Source organism: Lissotriton vulgaris, chromosome 1_1 (genome assembly GCF_964263255.1).
Source record: "Lissotriton vulgaris chromosome 1_1, aLisVul1.2, whole genome shotgun sequence".
NCBI lineage: Eukaryota > Metazoa > Chordata > Amphibia > Caudata > Salamandridae > Lissotriton > Lissotriton vulgaris.
The window spans coordinates 1,079,274,441-1,079,290,226 of record NC_141685.1 but is presented as its reverse complement, the minus strand read 5'-3'; the positions used below and the strand labels follow the sequence as shown (position 1 = coordinate 1,079,290,226).

The following is a 15,786-nucleotide window of genomic DNA, read 5'->3' as shown; positions in this document are numbered from 1 at the left end:
GTGCTTTTTGGATGTACGGGCGACCAGTAACCCTACCTCGGACCACCCGCGAGCTGGCTCTACAAAATTCCATTACCGGAGCTGGTGTTTGATATATATAAATCTTAGGATGTTGTAAACTATATGAAATCATTGATTATTGGGGAGCACAAATAGAAAATATTTAGATTGTGGTGGATCCTAAATTCCAGTCAATCTAATAGTATTATTCGTTACACCAAAATATAGTCATAATTTTTCATTTTCTATTACTGAAGAAGACTATGGAAAACAATATGTAATCAGGTCAACAGGCAAGATCATTAACTAGGAATTACAGGGTGGCAGGATGTACCCTAGCATCCATTTTTTCACTATCCACTGAATAGGGTATTTGTTATTTAACATACAGATATGTGTTGGAATTAGGACTGTCATAGTTATAAGATCAAAATAATACAAAATATTGCACAATTTGCGGTTTTTGCACATTTAAATGCGATTTTTTGCATATATAATTGTGTAATTTGCACAATAGATGAGCGTATTTGCACAATCTGGTACAATACCAAAAAACAGCACTTGCACTTTATTATTGACAGTTTTCAATTTGATTTACGATATGTGATACCCTACAGTGTGAAAAAAATGTAAAATTTGAATTTTGTATTTTACAAATAACTGTCAGGATGAAACGATACAATGCCATCAATTAGATGTTTTTACATATGTATATATATTATCATGCAGAGGTCAAAAACTTTTTTGATTTAGCAAAATGAGTATTTTTCTAGGAATATATATGGAGCCAATGTATAGTGAATGAATATCCACATGTATACAAATATTTATTTGTATGTAGAATATCTATGCAATCAAAACAGAGAACCTCTTATATATTAATTCTTTGTCAACATATGTTTAAGCATTACCCGAGATCCCACATTATATTGGTATTTGACTGATATTTGAACTTTTGTCTCCCATCAAAATATCGGAGCTGAATAAGTTTATTTAAAACATTTTATTGAGTATGTTTTCTATGTCTATGCTTCAGACTCTCACATGTGCAACCAATTTACCTATCACTGGCACTTTAAAAGGTGGACACCGACAAACAAACATTGTCATGTGAACAAGGCTCGTGGGAGCCGAAACGTCATAGACGGTTTTTCTGCACTAAATAAATAAGAAACCTTATTGGTCCGTGTCCGAGTGGTGCTTTGCCTGGCTGGTTGCTACTTCCAAGACAGGCGGGACGGCAGAATACACGAAATATATATATATATATATATATATATATATTCCACAAAAAAAGTCCCCAGAGGCAGGATCGCACTCCACAGCAGGTAAGTTTAACAAAACTCTTTTATTTAGGCATGTGACTTCCCTTCCCCGTACATTGTCTGCAGGCCTGACGCGTTTCAAAGCTTTTTGCTTCTCTTCAGAGGCCGGTATCCAGCAGGACGTTCTGTGAGGCTCTCCAATCTCCCAGCTGGAATGCTTCCAATCATCGCACAGCTTCCGTTGTGCCTCCATTAAGGGAATCCGTTTTTGATTGCATCTTGGGAATTGGAGTTTTTTAGCCTAATTTGCACCCTCCATTAGGTTTGTCCGCTGTACCACAAGTTCAGACATTCTTTAAAGCCCTCCATTAGGCTCCCGGATGAGATTTCACATGCCTTTAGTTTAAACCTGCTGTGCCCATCAAAACGTGACGCTACACTTTTGCGAGACCATTCCTTTGCTCTTTGGTGGTGCGTGTTCCTCGCGGCCTGGAAGCGCCGCGCATATAATCCACAAAAAAAGTCCCCAGAGGCAGGATCGCACTCCACAGCAGGTAAGTTTAACAAAACTCTTTTATTTAGGCATGTGACTTCCCTTCCCCGTACATTGTCTGCAGGCCTGACGCGTTTCAAAGCTTTTTGCTTCTCTTCAGAGGCCGGTATCCAGCAGGACGTTCTGTGAGGCTCTCCAATCTCCCAGCTGGAATGCTTCCAATCATCGCACAGCTTCCGTTGTGCCTCCATTAAGGGAATCCGTTTTTGATTGCATCTTGGGAATTGGAGTTTTTTAGCCTAATTTGCACCCTCCATTAGGTTTGTCCGCTGTACCACAAGTTCAGACATTCTTTAAAGCCCTCCATTAGGCTCCCGGATGAGATTTCACATGCCTTTAGTTTAAACCTGCTGTGCCCATCAAAACGTGACGCTACACTTTTGCGAGACCATTCCTTTGCTCTTTGGCGGTGCGTGTTCCTCGCGGCCTGGAAGCGCCGCGCATATAATCCACAAAAAAAGTCCCCAGAGGCAGGATCGCACTCCACAGCAGGTAAGTTTAACAAAACTCTTTTATTTAGGCATGTGACTTCCCTTCCCCGTACATTGTCTGCAGGCCTGACGCGTTTCAAAGCTTTTTGCTTCTCTTCAGAGGCCGGTATCCAGCAGGACGTTCTGTGAGGCTCTCCAATCTCCCAGCTGGAATGCTTCCAATCATCGCACAGCTTCCGTTGTGCCTCCATTAAGGGAATCCGTTTTTGATTGCATCTTGGGAATTGGAGTTTTTTAGCCTAATTTGCACCCTCCATTAGGTTTGTCCGCTGTACCACAAGTTCAGACATTCTTTAAAGCCCTCCATTAGGCTCCCGGATGAGATTTCACATGCCTTTAGTTTAAACCTGCTGTGCCCATCAAAACGTGACGCTACACTTTTGCGAGACCATTCCTTTGCTCTTTGGCGGTGCGTGTTCCTCGCGGCCTGGAAGCGCCGCGCATATAATCCACAAAAAAAGTCCCCAGAGGCAGGATCGCACTCCACAGCAGGTAAGTTTAACAAAACTCTTTTATTTAGGCATGTGACTTCCCTTCCCCGTACATTGTCTGCAGGCCTGACGCGTTTCAAAGCTTTTTGCTTCTCTTCAGAGGCCGGTATCCAGCAGGACGTTCTGTGAGGCTCTCCAATCTCCCAGCTGGAATGCTTCCAATCATCGCACAGCTTCCGTTGTGCCTCCATTAAGGGAATCAGTTTTTGATTGCATCTTGGGAATTGGAGTTTTTTAGCCTAATTTGCACCCTCCATTAGGTTTGTCCGCTGTACCACAAGTTCAGACATTCTTTAAAGCCCTCCATTAGGCTCCCGGATGAGATTTCACATGCCTTTAGTTTAAACCTGCTGTGCCCATCAAAACGTGACGCTACACTTTTGCGAGACCATTCCTTTGCTCTTTGGCGGTGCGTGTTCCTCGCGGCCTGGAAGCGCCGCGCATATAATCCACAAAAAAAGTCCCCAGAGGCAGGATCGCACTCCACAGCAGGTAAGTTTAACAAAACTCTTTTATTTAGGCATGTGACTTCCCTTCCCCGTACATTGTCTGCAGGCCTGACGCGTTTCAAAGCTTTTTGCTTCTCTTCAGAGGCCGGTATCCAGCAGGACGTTCTGTGAGGCTCTCCAATCTCCCAGCTGGAATGCTTCCAATCATCGCACAGCTTCCGTTGTGCCTCCATTAAGGGAATCCGTTTTTGATTGCATCTTGGGAATTGGAGTTTTGTAGCCTAATTTGCACCCTCCATTAGGTTTGTCCGCTGTACCACAAGTTCAGACATTCTTTAAAGCCCTCCATTAGGCTCCCGGATGAGATTTCACATGCCTTTAGTTTAAACCTGCTGTGCCCATCAAAACGTGACGCTACACTTTTGCGAGACCATTCCTTTGCTCTTTGGCGGTGCGTGTTCCTCGCGGCCTGGAAGCGCCGCGCATATAATCCACAAAAAAAGTCCCCAGAGGCAGGATCGCATTCCACAGCAGGTAAGTTTAACAAAACTCTTTTATTTAGGCATGTGACTTCCCTTCCCCGTACATTGTCTGCAGGCCTGACGCGTTTCAAAGCTTTTTGCTTCTCTTCAGAGGCCGGTATCCAGCAGGACGTTCTGTGAGGCTCTCCAATCTCCCAGCTGGAATGCTTCCAATCATCGCACAGCTTCCGTTGTGCCTCCATTAAGGGAATCCGTTTTTGATTGCATCTTGGGAATTGGAGTTTTTTAGCCTAATTTGCACCCTCCATTAGGTTTGTCCGCTGTACCACAAGTTCAGACATTCTTTAAAGCCCTCCATTAGGCTCCCGGATGAGATTTCACATGCCTTTAGTTTAAACCTGCTGTGCCCATCAAAACGTGACGCTACACTTTTGCGAGACCATTCCTTTGCTCTTTGGCGGTGCGTGTTCCTCGCGGCCTGGAAGCGCCGCGCATATAATCCACAAAAAAAGTCCCCAGAGGCAGGATCGCACTCCACAGCAGGTAAGTTTAACAAAACTCTTTTATTTAGGCATGTGACTTCCCTTCCCCGTACATTGTCTGCAGGCCTGACGCGTTTCAAAGCTTTTTGCTTCTCTTCAGAGGCCGGTATCCAGCAGGACGTTCTGTGAGGCTCTCCAATCTCCCAGCTGGAATGCTTCCAATCATCGCACAGCTTCCGTTGTGCCTCCATTAAGGGAATCCGTTTTTGATTGCATCTTGGGAATTGGAGTTTTTTAGCCTAATTTGCACCCTCCATTAGGTTTGTCCGCTGTACCACAAGTTCAGACATTCTTTAAAGCCCTCCATTAGGCTCCCGGATGAGATTTCACATGCCTTTAGTTTAAACCTGCTGTGCCCATCAAAACGTGACGCTACACTTTTGCGAGACCATTCCTTTGCTCTTTGGCGGTGCGTGTTCCTCGCGGCCTGGAAGCGCCGCGCATATAATCCACAAAAAAAGTCCCCAGAGGCAGGATCGCACTCCACAGCAGGTACGTTTAACAAAACTCTTTTATTTAGGCATGTGACTTCCCTTCCCCGTACATTGTCTGCAGGCCTGACGCGTTTCAAAGCTTTTTGCTTCTCTTCAGAGGCCGGTATCCAGCAGGACGTTCTGTGAGGCTCTCCAAACTCCAATTCCCAAGATGCAATCAAAAACGGATTCCCTTAATGGAGGCACAACGGAAGCTGTGCGATGATTGGAAGCTCACAGAACGTCCTGCTGGATACCGGCCTCTGAAGAGAAGCAAAAAGCTTTGAAACGCGTCAGGCCTGCAGACAATGTACGGGGAAGGGAAGTCACATGCCTAAATAAAAGAGTTTTGTTAAACTTACCTGCTGTGGAGTGCAATCCTGCCTCTGGGGACTTTTTTTGTGGATTATATGCGCGGCGCTTCCAGGCCGCGAGGAACACGCACCGCCAAAGAGCAAAGGAATGGTCTCGCAAAAGTGTAGCGTCACGTTTTGATGGGCACAGCAGGTTTAAACTAAAGGCATGTGAAATCTCATCCGGGAGCCTAATGGAGGGCTTTAAAGAATGTCTGAACTTGTGGTACAGCGGACAAACCTAATGGAGGGTGCAAATTAGGCAAAAAAACTCCAATTCCCAAGATGCAATCAAAAACGGATTCCCTTAATGGAGGCACAACGGAAGCTGTGCGATGATTGGAAGCATTCCAGCTGGGAGATTGGAGAGCCTCACAGAACGTCCTGCTGGATACCGGCCTCTGAAGAGAAGCAAAAAGCTTTGAAACGCGTCAGGCCTGCAGACAATGTACGGGGAAGGGAAGTCACATGCCTAAATAAAAGAGTTTTGTTAAACTTACCTGCTGTGGAGTGCGATCCTGCCTCTGGGGACTTTTTTTGTGGATTATATGCGCGGCGCTTCCAGGCCGCGAGGAACACGCACCGCCAAAGAGCAAAGGAATGGTCTCGCAAAAGTGTAGCGTCACGTTTTGATGGGCACAGCAGGTTTAAACTAAAGGCATGTGAAATCTCATCCGGGAGCCTAATGGAGGGCTTTAAAGAATGTCTGAACTTGTGGTACAGCGGACAAACCTAATGGAGGGTGCAAATTAGGCTAAAAAACTCCAATTCCCAAGATGCAATCAAAAACGGATTCCCTTAATGGAGGCACAACGGAAGCTGTGCGATGATTGGAAGCATTCCAGCTGGGAGATTGGAGAGCCTCACAGAACGTCCTGCTGGATACCGGCCTCTGAAGAGAAGCAAAAAGCTTTGAAACGTGTCAGGCCTGCAGACAATGTACGGGGAAGGGAAGTCACATGCCTAAATAAAAGACTTTTGTTAAACTTACCTGCTGTGGAGTGCGATCCTGCCTCTGGGGACTTTTTTGTGGAATATATATATATATATATATATACAGGGCTTTAAGTGGGCCGGGTCTCAAGGGGTCTGAGCACCGGCAGTTTTTTTCAGGGGGCCTCGAAACGGGTCTCTATCGGGCTCGGTTTTGAGCCCAGACACAGGCCGCCCGTTTTTTTCCCCCGGACTGCAATGACCGCTGTTTGCTGTCACTGCAGTCCAGAAAAAAGTGCCAGGGCGCAAAACAAAGCCTGATAGAGACCAGTTCCGAGACAGCACCAGGCACATGAATGTGCGCTGCTCACACTGCTCACTTCTCAGTAGTAGAGAAGTTACAGCATGACGTCATGCCAGGGGAGCGTTGTGGGGGAAGGGAAATCCTTTAAGAGTCATTTTCTTTCTGGATTTCCCTTCTCTTTCTGAAACTCAGGAGCAGCAACATTGTGGTAGGGTCACCAAGGATTTAATTGGAAGCTTTGTCAATATTATATACAAGTCATAGTTGCAGCTTATTTATCTTCTGCAAGTAATAACCATTGACAAAGCCAATATTCCTTACTTATTGTAGGTTTGATGTTACTTGTATCAAATATCTGGATGCAACGACGGAAACAGCAAAATACAAGTCGGGCGGCACACTATGCTAAGCACAGTTTTTTTGCGTAAGTGATTTAAAGCCACGTCCTTAATTACACAGACCACGCCCCTTTGAGAGACCCCCCCCCCAGTTTTTTCATCCCACTTAAAGCCCTGTGTATATATATATTAATATTGCTCAAAGACAATATTGATATCTTCCACGACCGTGTTGTCACCCAACTCAAGGAACTCCAAATCAGAACTGCAAATCAAACCAAACGATATAACCACAGAGATAAAGAATACCACATTTTAATCAAAAAACTGAGAGCAAACAAGAATCTGGTGATAAGACAATCTGACAATGGGGGCAACGTGGTCCTTTGGCCACGCAAAATGTACTTAGAGGAAGCCCACAAGCAACTTAACGATAGAGAGTGCTATTGTCGCATTTCCATGCAAGAGGCATTAAATTCCAGGAATGAAATTTACCTCAATCTATCAGCTTGGAGAAGCAAGGGCCTCATCACAATGGATGAATATAAGTTTTTGAAAAAAGACTACCCGGTTACTCCGGTGATATATTTCATCCCTAAAGTACATAAGAGTATAGAACAACCCCCCGGCAGGCCCATAATATCTGCTTGCAATAGTCTACTGGAGAACATGAGCAGATATATTGACTTTTTCCTACAGGAATTTGTGAGGGGTCTGCCTTCATTCATTTTAGACACCAGTGACCTATTGAGAAAGATCCAAGACTTCGAATGGTGCCCCAATTATGTCCTAGTATCTATGGACGTTACATCGCTATATACCAGCATATTCCACATTGATGGTTTGAGGGCTGTGCAACATTTTTTGGAGAAAAGAAATCTGTGTTTCCATGATCATTCTAAAATGTTGTTGGATATGATTAACATCTGTCTTGAAAATAACATCTTTCTCTTTGCTAATCAGTTATTCATACAGACCAGGGGGGTGGCAATGGGGGCCTGCTTCTCTCCCAGTTACGCCTGTCTACACATGGGGTACTGGGAGGAGCAGGTCCTGAGGAAGCAATTTGCTACTGTCATGGACACCAAAGTTAAACTTTGGTTAAGATATATAGATGACCTGGTTTTTATATGGGATGGATCTGAATCAGAGGTGACCCTTTTCATTGAAGAATTGAATAGTAACAACTTGAACATACAATTCACTAGCACCCTGAGCAGAGAATCCATTGTATTCTTAGATGTGGAATTATATGTTTGTGAAAACAGCTTACATACCAGACTATACCGGAAACCCACAGCTGGGAACACGCTGCTGCATGCTGGAAGCCACCACCCAGCACATCTGATACGTAGCATCCCTTACGGGGAGCTGCTGCGTATCAGAAGGATTTGCAGTAGTGAGGAAGAATGCCGGCTGGCACAAGCAGCATGTAGGGCCCGATTTGTTGAGCGTGGCTACAAAACAGATACGATAGATAAGGCTACTAACAGAGCCAATAGGATTGATAGAACTGCACTCCTGGGCTTAGGTCGTGTACCAACTAGCTCTGTCACTGTCAGCACTGATGGCGAGACACGACTAATTATGGCATACAATACACAACACAAAAGTATCCATAAGATAATCAAAGATAACTGGTCTTTAGTCTCATGTGATCCTATAATTGGATCCTCCATCAGCAAAAATCCCAGCATCACCTATCGTAAAGCACACTCAATGAAAGATAGTCTGGTATCGAGCAGCCCTGAAGTGGTTTCAGGAACATGGCTAAATGACAGCAAAGGCTTTTTAAGATGCTCAAGCTGCAAAGCGTGTAAACACGGCATCAGCAAGACTGAGGTTTCTACCCCTCTCTCACCCTTTCCAATTAAAATCCAACAAAAATTTAACTGTAAATCAGAATTTGTTGTGTACGTTTTGGAGTGCCCGTGCGGCCTAAGATATGTTGGCAGCACCAGGCCACAGGTGCATAAGCGCATACTGCAGCATTTGCGAGCGATCACCCATGCAGATGCAGCATACCCAGTGGCCAGGCACTTCGAGAGTAAGCATGGGAAGGATGCGTCCTTACTTAGATATTTCGCGATAGACTGTGTTCCTCCCCAAAGGAGAGGCGGTGATAGGGAGTCTCTTTTAAGAAAACTGGAGACTCGCTATATAATCCTGTTAGATACTAAGGCACCGTTTGGCCTTAATATAGGGGAGGACTGCCACACTTATCTCTGAATATATCTAATTAAGTTTTGTTGTGCCAGTCATCCATGTCATTGGTATAATTCCTGTAATTTTGAGTTGGTGTACCCAAAAAATCAGTAAATGTTAACTTTGAACTGTGGATCATGCATTCTGTTTAAACACACTACATCCTTTTCTCCCTCCATGACCAACAGTTATTTCTACATTTAGATTTTATTATTTATCACGCACTTGGTAGCACTTTTTTGCCATCAGCTTATATTGCACAACTAGCATATTTTGCACATACACAATGTTTACATCTCCGGCTTTGGTATTCGCCCACTGGGGCATCATTGCACTATCGTGATCTAAGGGTTTTAACATATTACACCTTGATCTAAAGTGTTAATAAATCAAATATAATTTTAGTTATATTTTAATATTTATATAACTATTTATAGGTCCTTTTAACTTTTATATGAATTTTAAAAGTTTATTACTGCCTAAGCCTTGCAAATTTTCATGTATTAACATTGATTTTAAGAGAGAAAACAGTTGTGTATCGTGTACAGTTTCATAATGTTTATCAATTTTAACATGAATATATGATGTTTATTGTGCAACTTTGTTAACAATATACGGGCATTTATGCCGTAATTTTTTGTTTTGAGAATTAGAAACACTGATAGTATTTTTTCTGTTTCTAATATCATGTGATGGCACATTGCACTTTAAAAGGGTGATCAGCCCTCGTGACGTTGTCATGTGATCAAGGCTATCTCTAGCCGAAACGCGTCATGGCGGACTGGTGCTGGGCTACATACTAAAATAAAAAGATTTGCACCAAACTACGGGTCTTGCTGGTTCCTGTGTCCACTGATCGGCTAACTTGCTGTGTGTTGTCTAAGGAGCGCCACGTACCTCATATATATATATATATATATATATATATATATTCCAACAATATATCCTCGCTCCTCTCGCACCTTCAAACAGCGCACTTAAAAGGCGGGTGCCTTTGAACGCGGCGCTGCAAGCCGCGTATACATCACGCTCCGTTTCACACCAATGCAGATATAGAGATAGGCACTCACGGGGTTATACTGCCATCAACATAGGTTTATTTCCGTAATTTTCGGCACAAAACATGGAAAAATGAAGCATTTCGGCTACGCCTTGAAATACAAGATTAAGGCGTCGTTTTTCCATGTTTGTGCCGAAAATGACGTAAATAAACCTATGTTGATGGCAGTATAACCCAGTGAGTGCCTATTTCTATACCTGGATTGGTGTGAAACGGAGCGTGATATATATATATTTAACCCAGGACTGTGATTATGTGTTAACATCTTATGAATGTGGCAATGTTTCGTTGATCACATATGGGGATTTAACCCAGTATTATTTGTCAATATTTAGGGATTCATCCCGGTATTAGAGAGAGTTCGGCATTATGCAAATGGCTGTGTATTTCATTGTAAATCACTGTTAATATCGTACTACCTTAATGTTATAGTCCATCAACTTTGTTTACCCAAATGCTGATAAATTCAAATGAACCAATCACCAATAAGCACTGTGCACTTTAAATACGCTTGAAAAATGTGGTTACGCTGTCATGTGATCAAGGCTTTGTGCCGAAACGTTATGGCGACAGCTGAATAAACGATAACAACCAGCATCCAATTTGTGGTCCGTGTCTGTTTCCAGCGCGATCAGGAGCAAAGGTGATTGTGGCACGAGAACGGAGGTTTGTGGATATATCCACAAACCTCCGTTCTCGTGCCACAATCACCTTTGCTCCTGATCGCGCTGGAAACAGACACGGACCACAAATTGGATGCTGGTTGTTATCGTTTATTCAGCTGTCGCCATAACGTTTCGGCACAAAGCCTTGATCACATGACAGCGTAACCACATTTTTCAAGCGTATTTAAAGTGCACAGTGCTTATTGGTGATTGGTTCATTTGAATTTATCAGCATTTGGGTAAACAAAGTTGATGGACTATAACATTAAGGTAGTACGATATTAACAGTGATTTACAATGAAATACACAGCCATTTGCATAATGCCGAACTCTCTCTAATACCGGGATGAATCCCTAAATATTGACAAATAATACTGGGTTAAATCCCCATATGTGATCAACGAAACATTGCCACATTCATAAGATGTTAACACATAATCACAGTCCTGGGTTAAATATATATATATCACGCTCCGTTTCACACCAATCCATATCCATACTAATATAATAAAGAGAGAGCCAAAACTTTTGAGGCGGGTAATCTCAGGAACCTCATCACCAATCACAACACCCAATACAGCGTTGGAAAGGGCAGTTGCAGCAGAAGGACATAGGCTATGCAGACGCCCACCATATACATTTAAAAGGTAAAAGAACTGTGCCAGCTAAGTAGTCCCTTGTGGGCGTGTCTGCGTTGTACTGTAGGCGTGTGCTGGGGGTGTGACAAACGCTGGGGGCGTGTAGTACGTTCCGCCCTTCATGCCATGTCTCATATCGTGTGCTAATCCCACCCTGCTCCCTTTAAATACCCCTGCACCCCATAATCATAACCCACCCTTACTCATTAAAATACCCCAACACCCTTAAACTCTAACCCATCTTAACCCCATAAAGATACCCTGTATCCCAAAACCCAAACCTATCCCTAAACCCTAAAAATACCCCTGTACCCCAAACCTAGCCCTAGCCCTATAAATACCCCTGTACCTCAAAACCAAAACCTACCCCTGAACCCTAAAAATATCCCTGTACCCCAAAACCCAAACCTAGCCCTGAACCCTAAAAATACCACTGTACCCCAAAACCCAAACCTACCCCTAAAATACCTCTGTACCCCAAAACCCATACCTACCCCTGAACCCTTAAAATACCCCTGTACCCCAAAACCCAAACCTACCCCTGAACCCTAAAAATACCCCTATACCCCAAAACCCAAACCTAGCCCTGAACCCTAAAAATACCCCTGTACCCCAAAACCCATACCTATCCCTAAACCCTACAACTACCCCTGTACCCCATAACCCAAAACTATATCTGAACCCTTAAAATACCCAAACACCCCAAATCATACACCTCAGTACCCCAAAACATATACCCCTATACCTATACTTACCTTATCCAAACATTAAAAAACATGCTTTTACCATTCATGCATTTACAACGAATTTCGTTGTAAATGTATGCGTGGTAAAAGCATATAAAATGTAATGCCATGCGTTATAATGGCATTGCGGTGTCATGGTACTTTCGTAATGAAAGTATGCGGAGTGATGGTATGCGGAAAGAAAGTTGCGGAATAATGGGTGTTTACCCTCCCCCGGTAAGTACATTGGTGGCACAGCGGCCCACATCTCCAGGAACATACTCATATTTTTTACCACGCATTTGAAAAATGCACAGGTCTCTCTCATTGATGGCCAGCATCGACATACACTTTTAGACACACCTCCCGCCACAAGTTCTAGAATTGCGAACTTTAGAGCTGGGGAGCTACGTTCGAATCTCGGCATCAGCTCAACATCCCGTGATTCCAGGCAATTCGCTTTGTCTCCCCGTGCCTACTACAAATGAATGTGTTCTTCTGTAATGTAAATTGTGCTCATGCCATGTTGTTGAGTTCGCGCTATATAATATTGCAAGGAAAAATAAAGTAGGGAAACTCAAGTTCACACACTACTGAACGCGCACTCTTAAGTGCATTAGCAGTGGACTGTGAATCGGAGCGCTTCACAGGCCTGTCACAGATAAGAAATTCTATCAAAACGAAATCCTACAAAACAATATACTACTGGCCGGCAGCAATTCATACCCGGACAACGTCGGGACGGGCTGCTAGTATATATATATATATGTATATATATATATATATATATATATATATATATATATATATATATATATATATATATATATGTGTGTATTACCCTTTTTAATTGTAATCTGAAGCAATTGACTAATGTAGCCTTAATAGGAAGCGAAACATCAGTGTCTTAAGTGTTTCTCCAGGCCTTACTAAAGAACGGCGAACAACTACACTAAAGAAGACATACTGTGAAGAAGTGCGCTGGCATCCCCGTGTGCGGGACGGGCCTATTCAGTGATTATGACTTCAATGGAGTTTCTCCTGAGAGAGAACTGAGATTACAGGTAAGAAACCTTTCCTTCTCAAATTCCTCGTCCGAGGCATCGATGATCCCCAGAAATGTAGCCATCGGATGATTCTTGCTTTTAAAACAGAGAAAAGATATTTTGCCCATGTTCTCTGCAGTTTAATTTAAGTGGAACTACTGGCAGAAAAGCAATCAAAACGTTCATAGCTTAATTGATAGTTTTGTGCATCCTTGAGAGCTGCTCTCTTCTTTGCATCCCTCCTCTTATAAAAATCATGTACATTCAGTAATGGCTAAAAAGAATCCTTTGCATTTCAAAGGCATGTTCTCGAAAAGGTAATCTTTAGAGCAGCCATTTGGAGAACTACTCATGATTTCTGCAGACACTTTGAATTGCATACTAGTGCTGGAGTTGACACCCAGTTTGGTAAGAGTTTTTTGGCCAAATTTAGATTATGTAACTGAAATTGCTTATGGCTCTCATCTGTAATTCATTAAAGTGGGTGAGGTGCACACTTGATGGCAAGCCTGTCCCAATTCTGCCTAAATGCATAATGGCACATTTAGTCACAAACAGTCATTTCTCACTGTAGAGAATGAGTTGCTTGCATGTTCCAGCATAGCCCAGTGCTTGCCCAGGGTAGTGCTTGGACCAGCACTAGCTGCACATAAAAATACAAGCAATGAGTTCTCTATTGTGAGTAAAGACGGTGGTGAGCGCATGACCGTCATACATTTTTAGAGTTTTTGAACACCACATCCACTTTGGTTCCTGCAGGCTTCTGCTTATTTGGGGAGCTAGTGATTTGTTTTTTCCAGGAGTTATCACCTCTGAGCTGTGCTGCACTTGGCATGAATGATACATCTGCAAGACTTGAACATCCACAAAGGCTTAGCCTTCTGAAGAATAATGAAAGTATAAAACATCTGTAGTTCATGCACATAATATTCCCATTGGTAGAATTGAGAGGCTGGGATATACCCTCCACCTCTTCCCTCCTGGGAGTAATAATTAATTCTTCTTCAATGGCAGAGAAAAGATGACTGTTGTGGCAGGAGCAAGCTGGGTAAAAACAAATGAGGTCTTAGAAAGTACACATAGCTGTTCTCAAGCTTATAGTAGCTTAGTTTTCTAATATCTAAAAAGTGTGTTGCACCTGCTCTTCTGTACCATCCAATGCCTCATTCACGTGACTGAAATAGCTGAAGGTGAGAGAGTAATCAAGAAGAATAACTTGTTCTGTTTTGTTCACCCCGCAGAACGTGGCTGACATCAAGAAGCTGAAGTCGGTGGGCATCTGCACAGTGAAAGGCATTCAAATGACCACCAAGAAGGCACTGTGCAACATCAAGGGGCTGTCGGAGGCCAAGGTGGACAAGATTAAAGAGGCGGTGAATAAGCTCATAGTAAGCAGCTGCATGCCTAGTTGCACACGTCTTTGTTTTTGACCCCCTTAATACAGTGTTATGCTGAAACATCAGGTTTGGCCTGGCATTAGACTGTCTTCCTTCCCACTTACTTGTCATTAACTTTTTACTTTGATACATATTTGCCTGTGATATGACAATACATACGGCATGTCTAAAAAGAAACCTACTCAAAATGTTGGACCATTAAGCCATCTGTTGTCTCCATAGTATCTTCAAAATCTGGGAGTCGCTCATGTATCTTGGTTATCTCAAAGAGTTTAATTTCCAAACATTCTTATTCTGCTACGATTCACTCTAGGTCCAAGATAGTAAGACGATTTTTGCCCCTCTTTGTTCTATACTAAACTTATCCCTAAAGCATGGTCCTTTTCCAGATATTTAAAATCTGCCTCATCTTACCACTTTTGGAAATACTTTCCTTAATGACTCTATCCTTGGAAACCCTTGCCCAAATATTTGCATCCCCTCAATAGAAGAAATGAGTGGGAAAATTATCTCCACGCAATTGCAAAGTCATCATCATCATAAACTTTATTCAGTAATACCTATAAAAATGCAATAAAATAAAACAAATCATCAAGAAACAGACAACATGCAGTTAAAACTGTTTCTTTGATCATTAATTTTGTAGCATAAAGTTTATGATGATGACAATTGCAAAGTGACATTGAAAACTTTCATCATCTAAGTTCCTTCTAATGTGGCTTCTATTAATGCCACGGGCCTGAAAAGGCCACTCTCCAAGTGGGTGCCAAAGTATTTAAAACTGTTGCTTGAGTACATACATGTTTGCTTTCGGTAGAATTTGATCCTTTGGATCATGGGACACTCCTGTCCATGTATATCATTGATTAGGTCTATTTGAGGGAATGTCCAGGAGAGGTTTACATTCTTTCTCACAGACCACTCACAATGCTTCCAAACAAGACTTTCAGGTCTCTCTTTAGTCAATCTCTGTATGGATCCGCTGGGCAACTTGGTTGCTGAGTACATCATGTCCACCCATTTATAGGTTATCACATACTACATCTCACTGTGTAATCTCAAACTGTGTTGTAATACCCTATTTCCTTACACCTGCTTTTCAAACAGCAATAACTGCTGGTATCCCACATTGATGCTGGTAATGTGCTGATTCCTTGTGCTTCCAAATGTGCTTTCATTCAACTCAGAAAATTATACTGAGCCAGTAGGCTCATCACCAGAATCAGGAAAAACAACCATATTACTTCCACCCTTAAATCACTGCACTGGTTTCACATTGATGAATATATTCATTGTAAGTTGGCTTTTCTTATTTACAAGACTTCTATTGTAAAAACAGCCTCTATCTTGCTTCCAAATTGCTGACATCTGTGGCT

At 42.7% G+C, this 15,786-nt stretch overlaps 1 protein-coding gene across 1 annotated transcript in view; it reads left to right on the top strand.

Annotated features, from left to right (window-relative positions):
- DMC1 (DNA meiotic recombinase 1) overlaps nt 1-15,786 on the top strand; it is a 1,170,937-nt gene that overhangs the window by 347,308 nt on the left and 807,843 nt on the right. Inside the window, exon 3 of the mRNA XM_086936467.1 lies at nt 14,255-14,401. Within this exon, the coding sequence (XP_086792593.1) occupies nt 14,255-14,401 (147 nt within the window). The remainder of the gene's footprint in view (nt 1-14,254; nt 14,402-15,786) is intronic.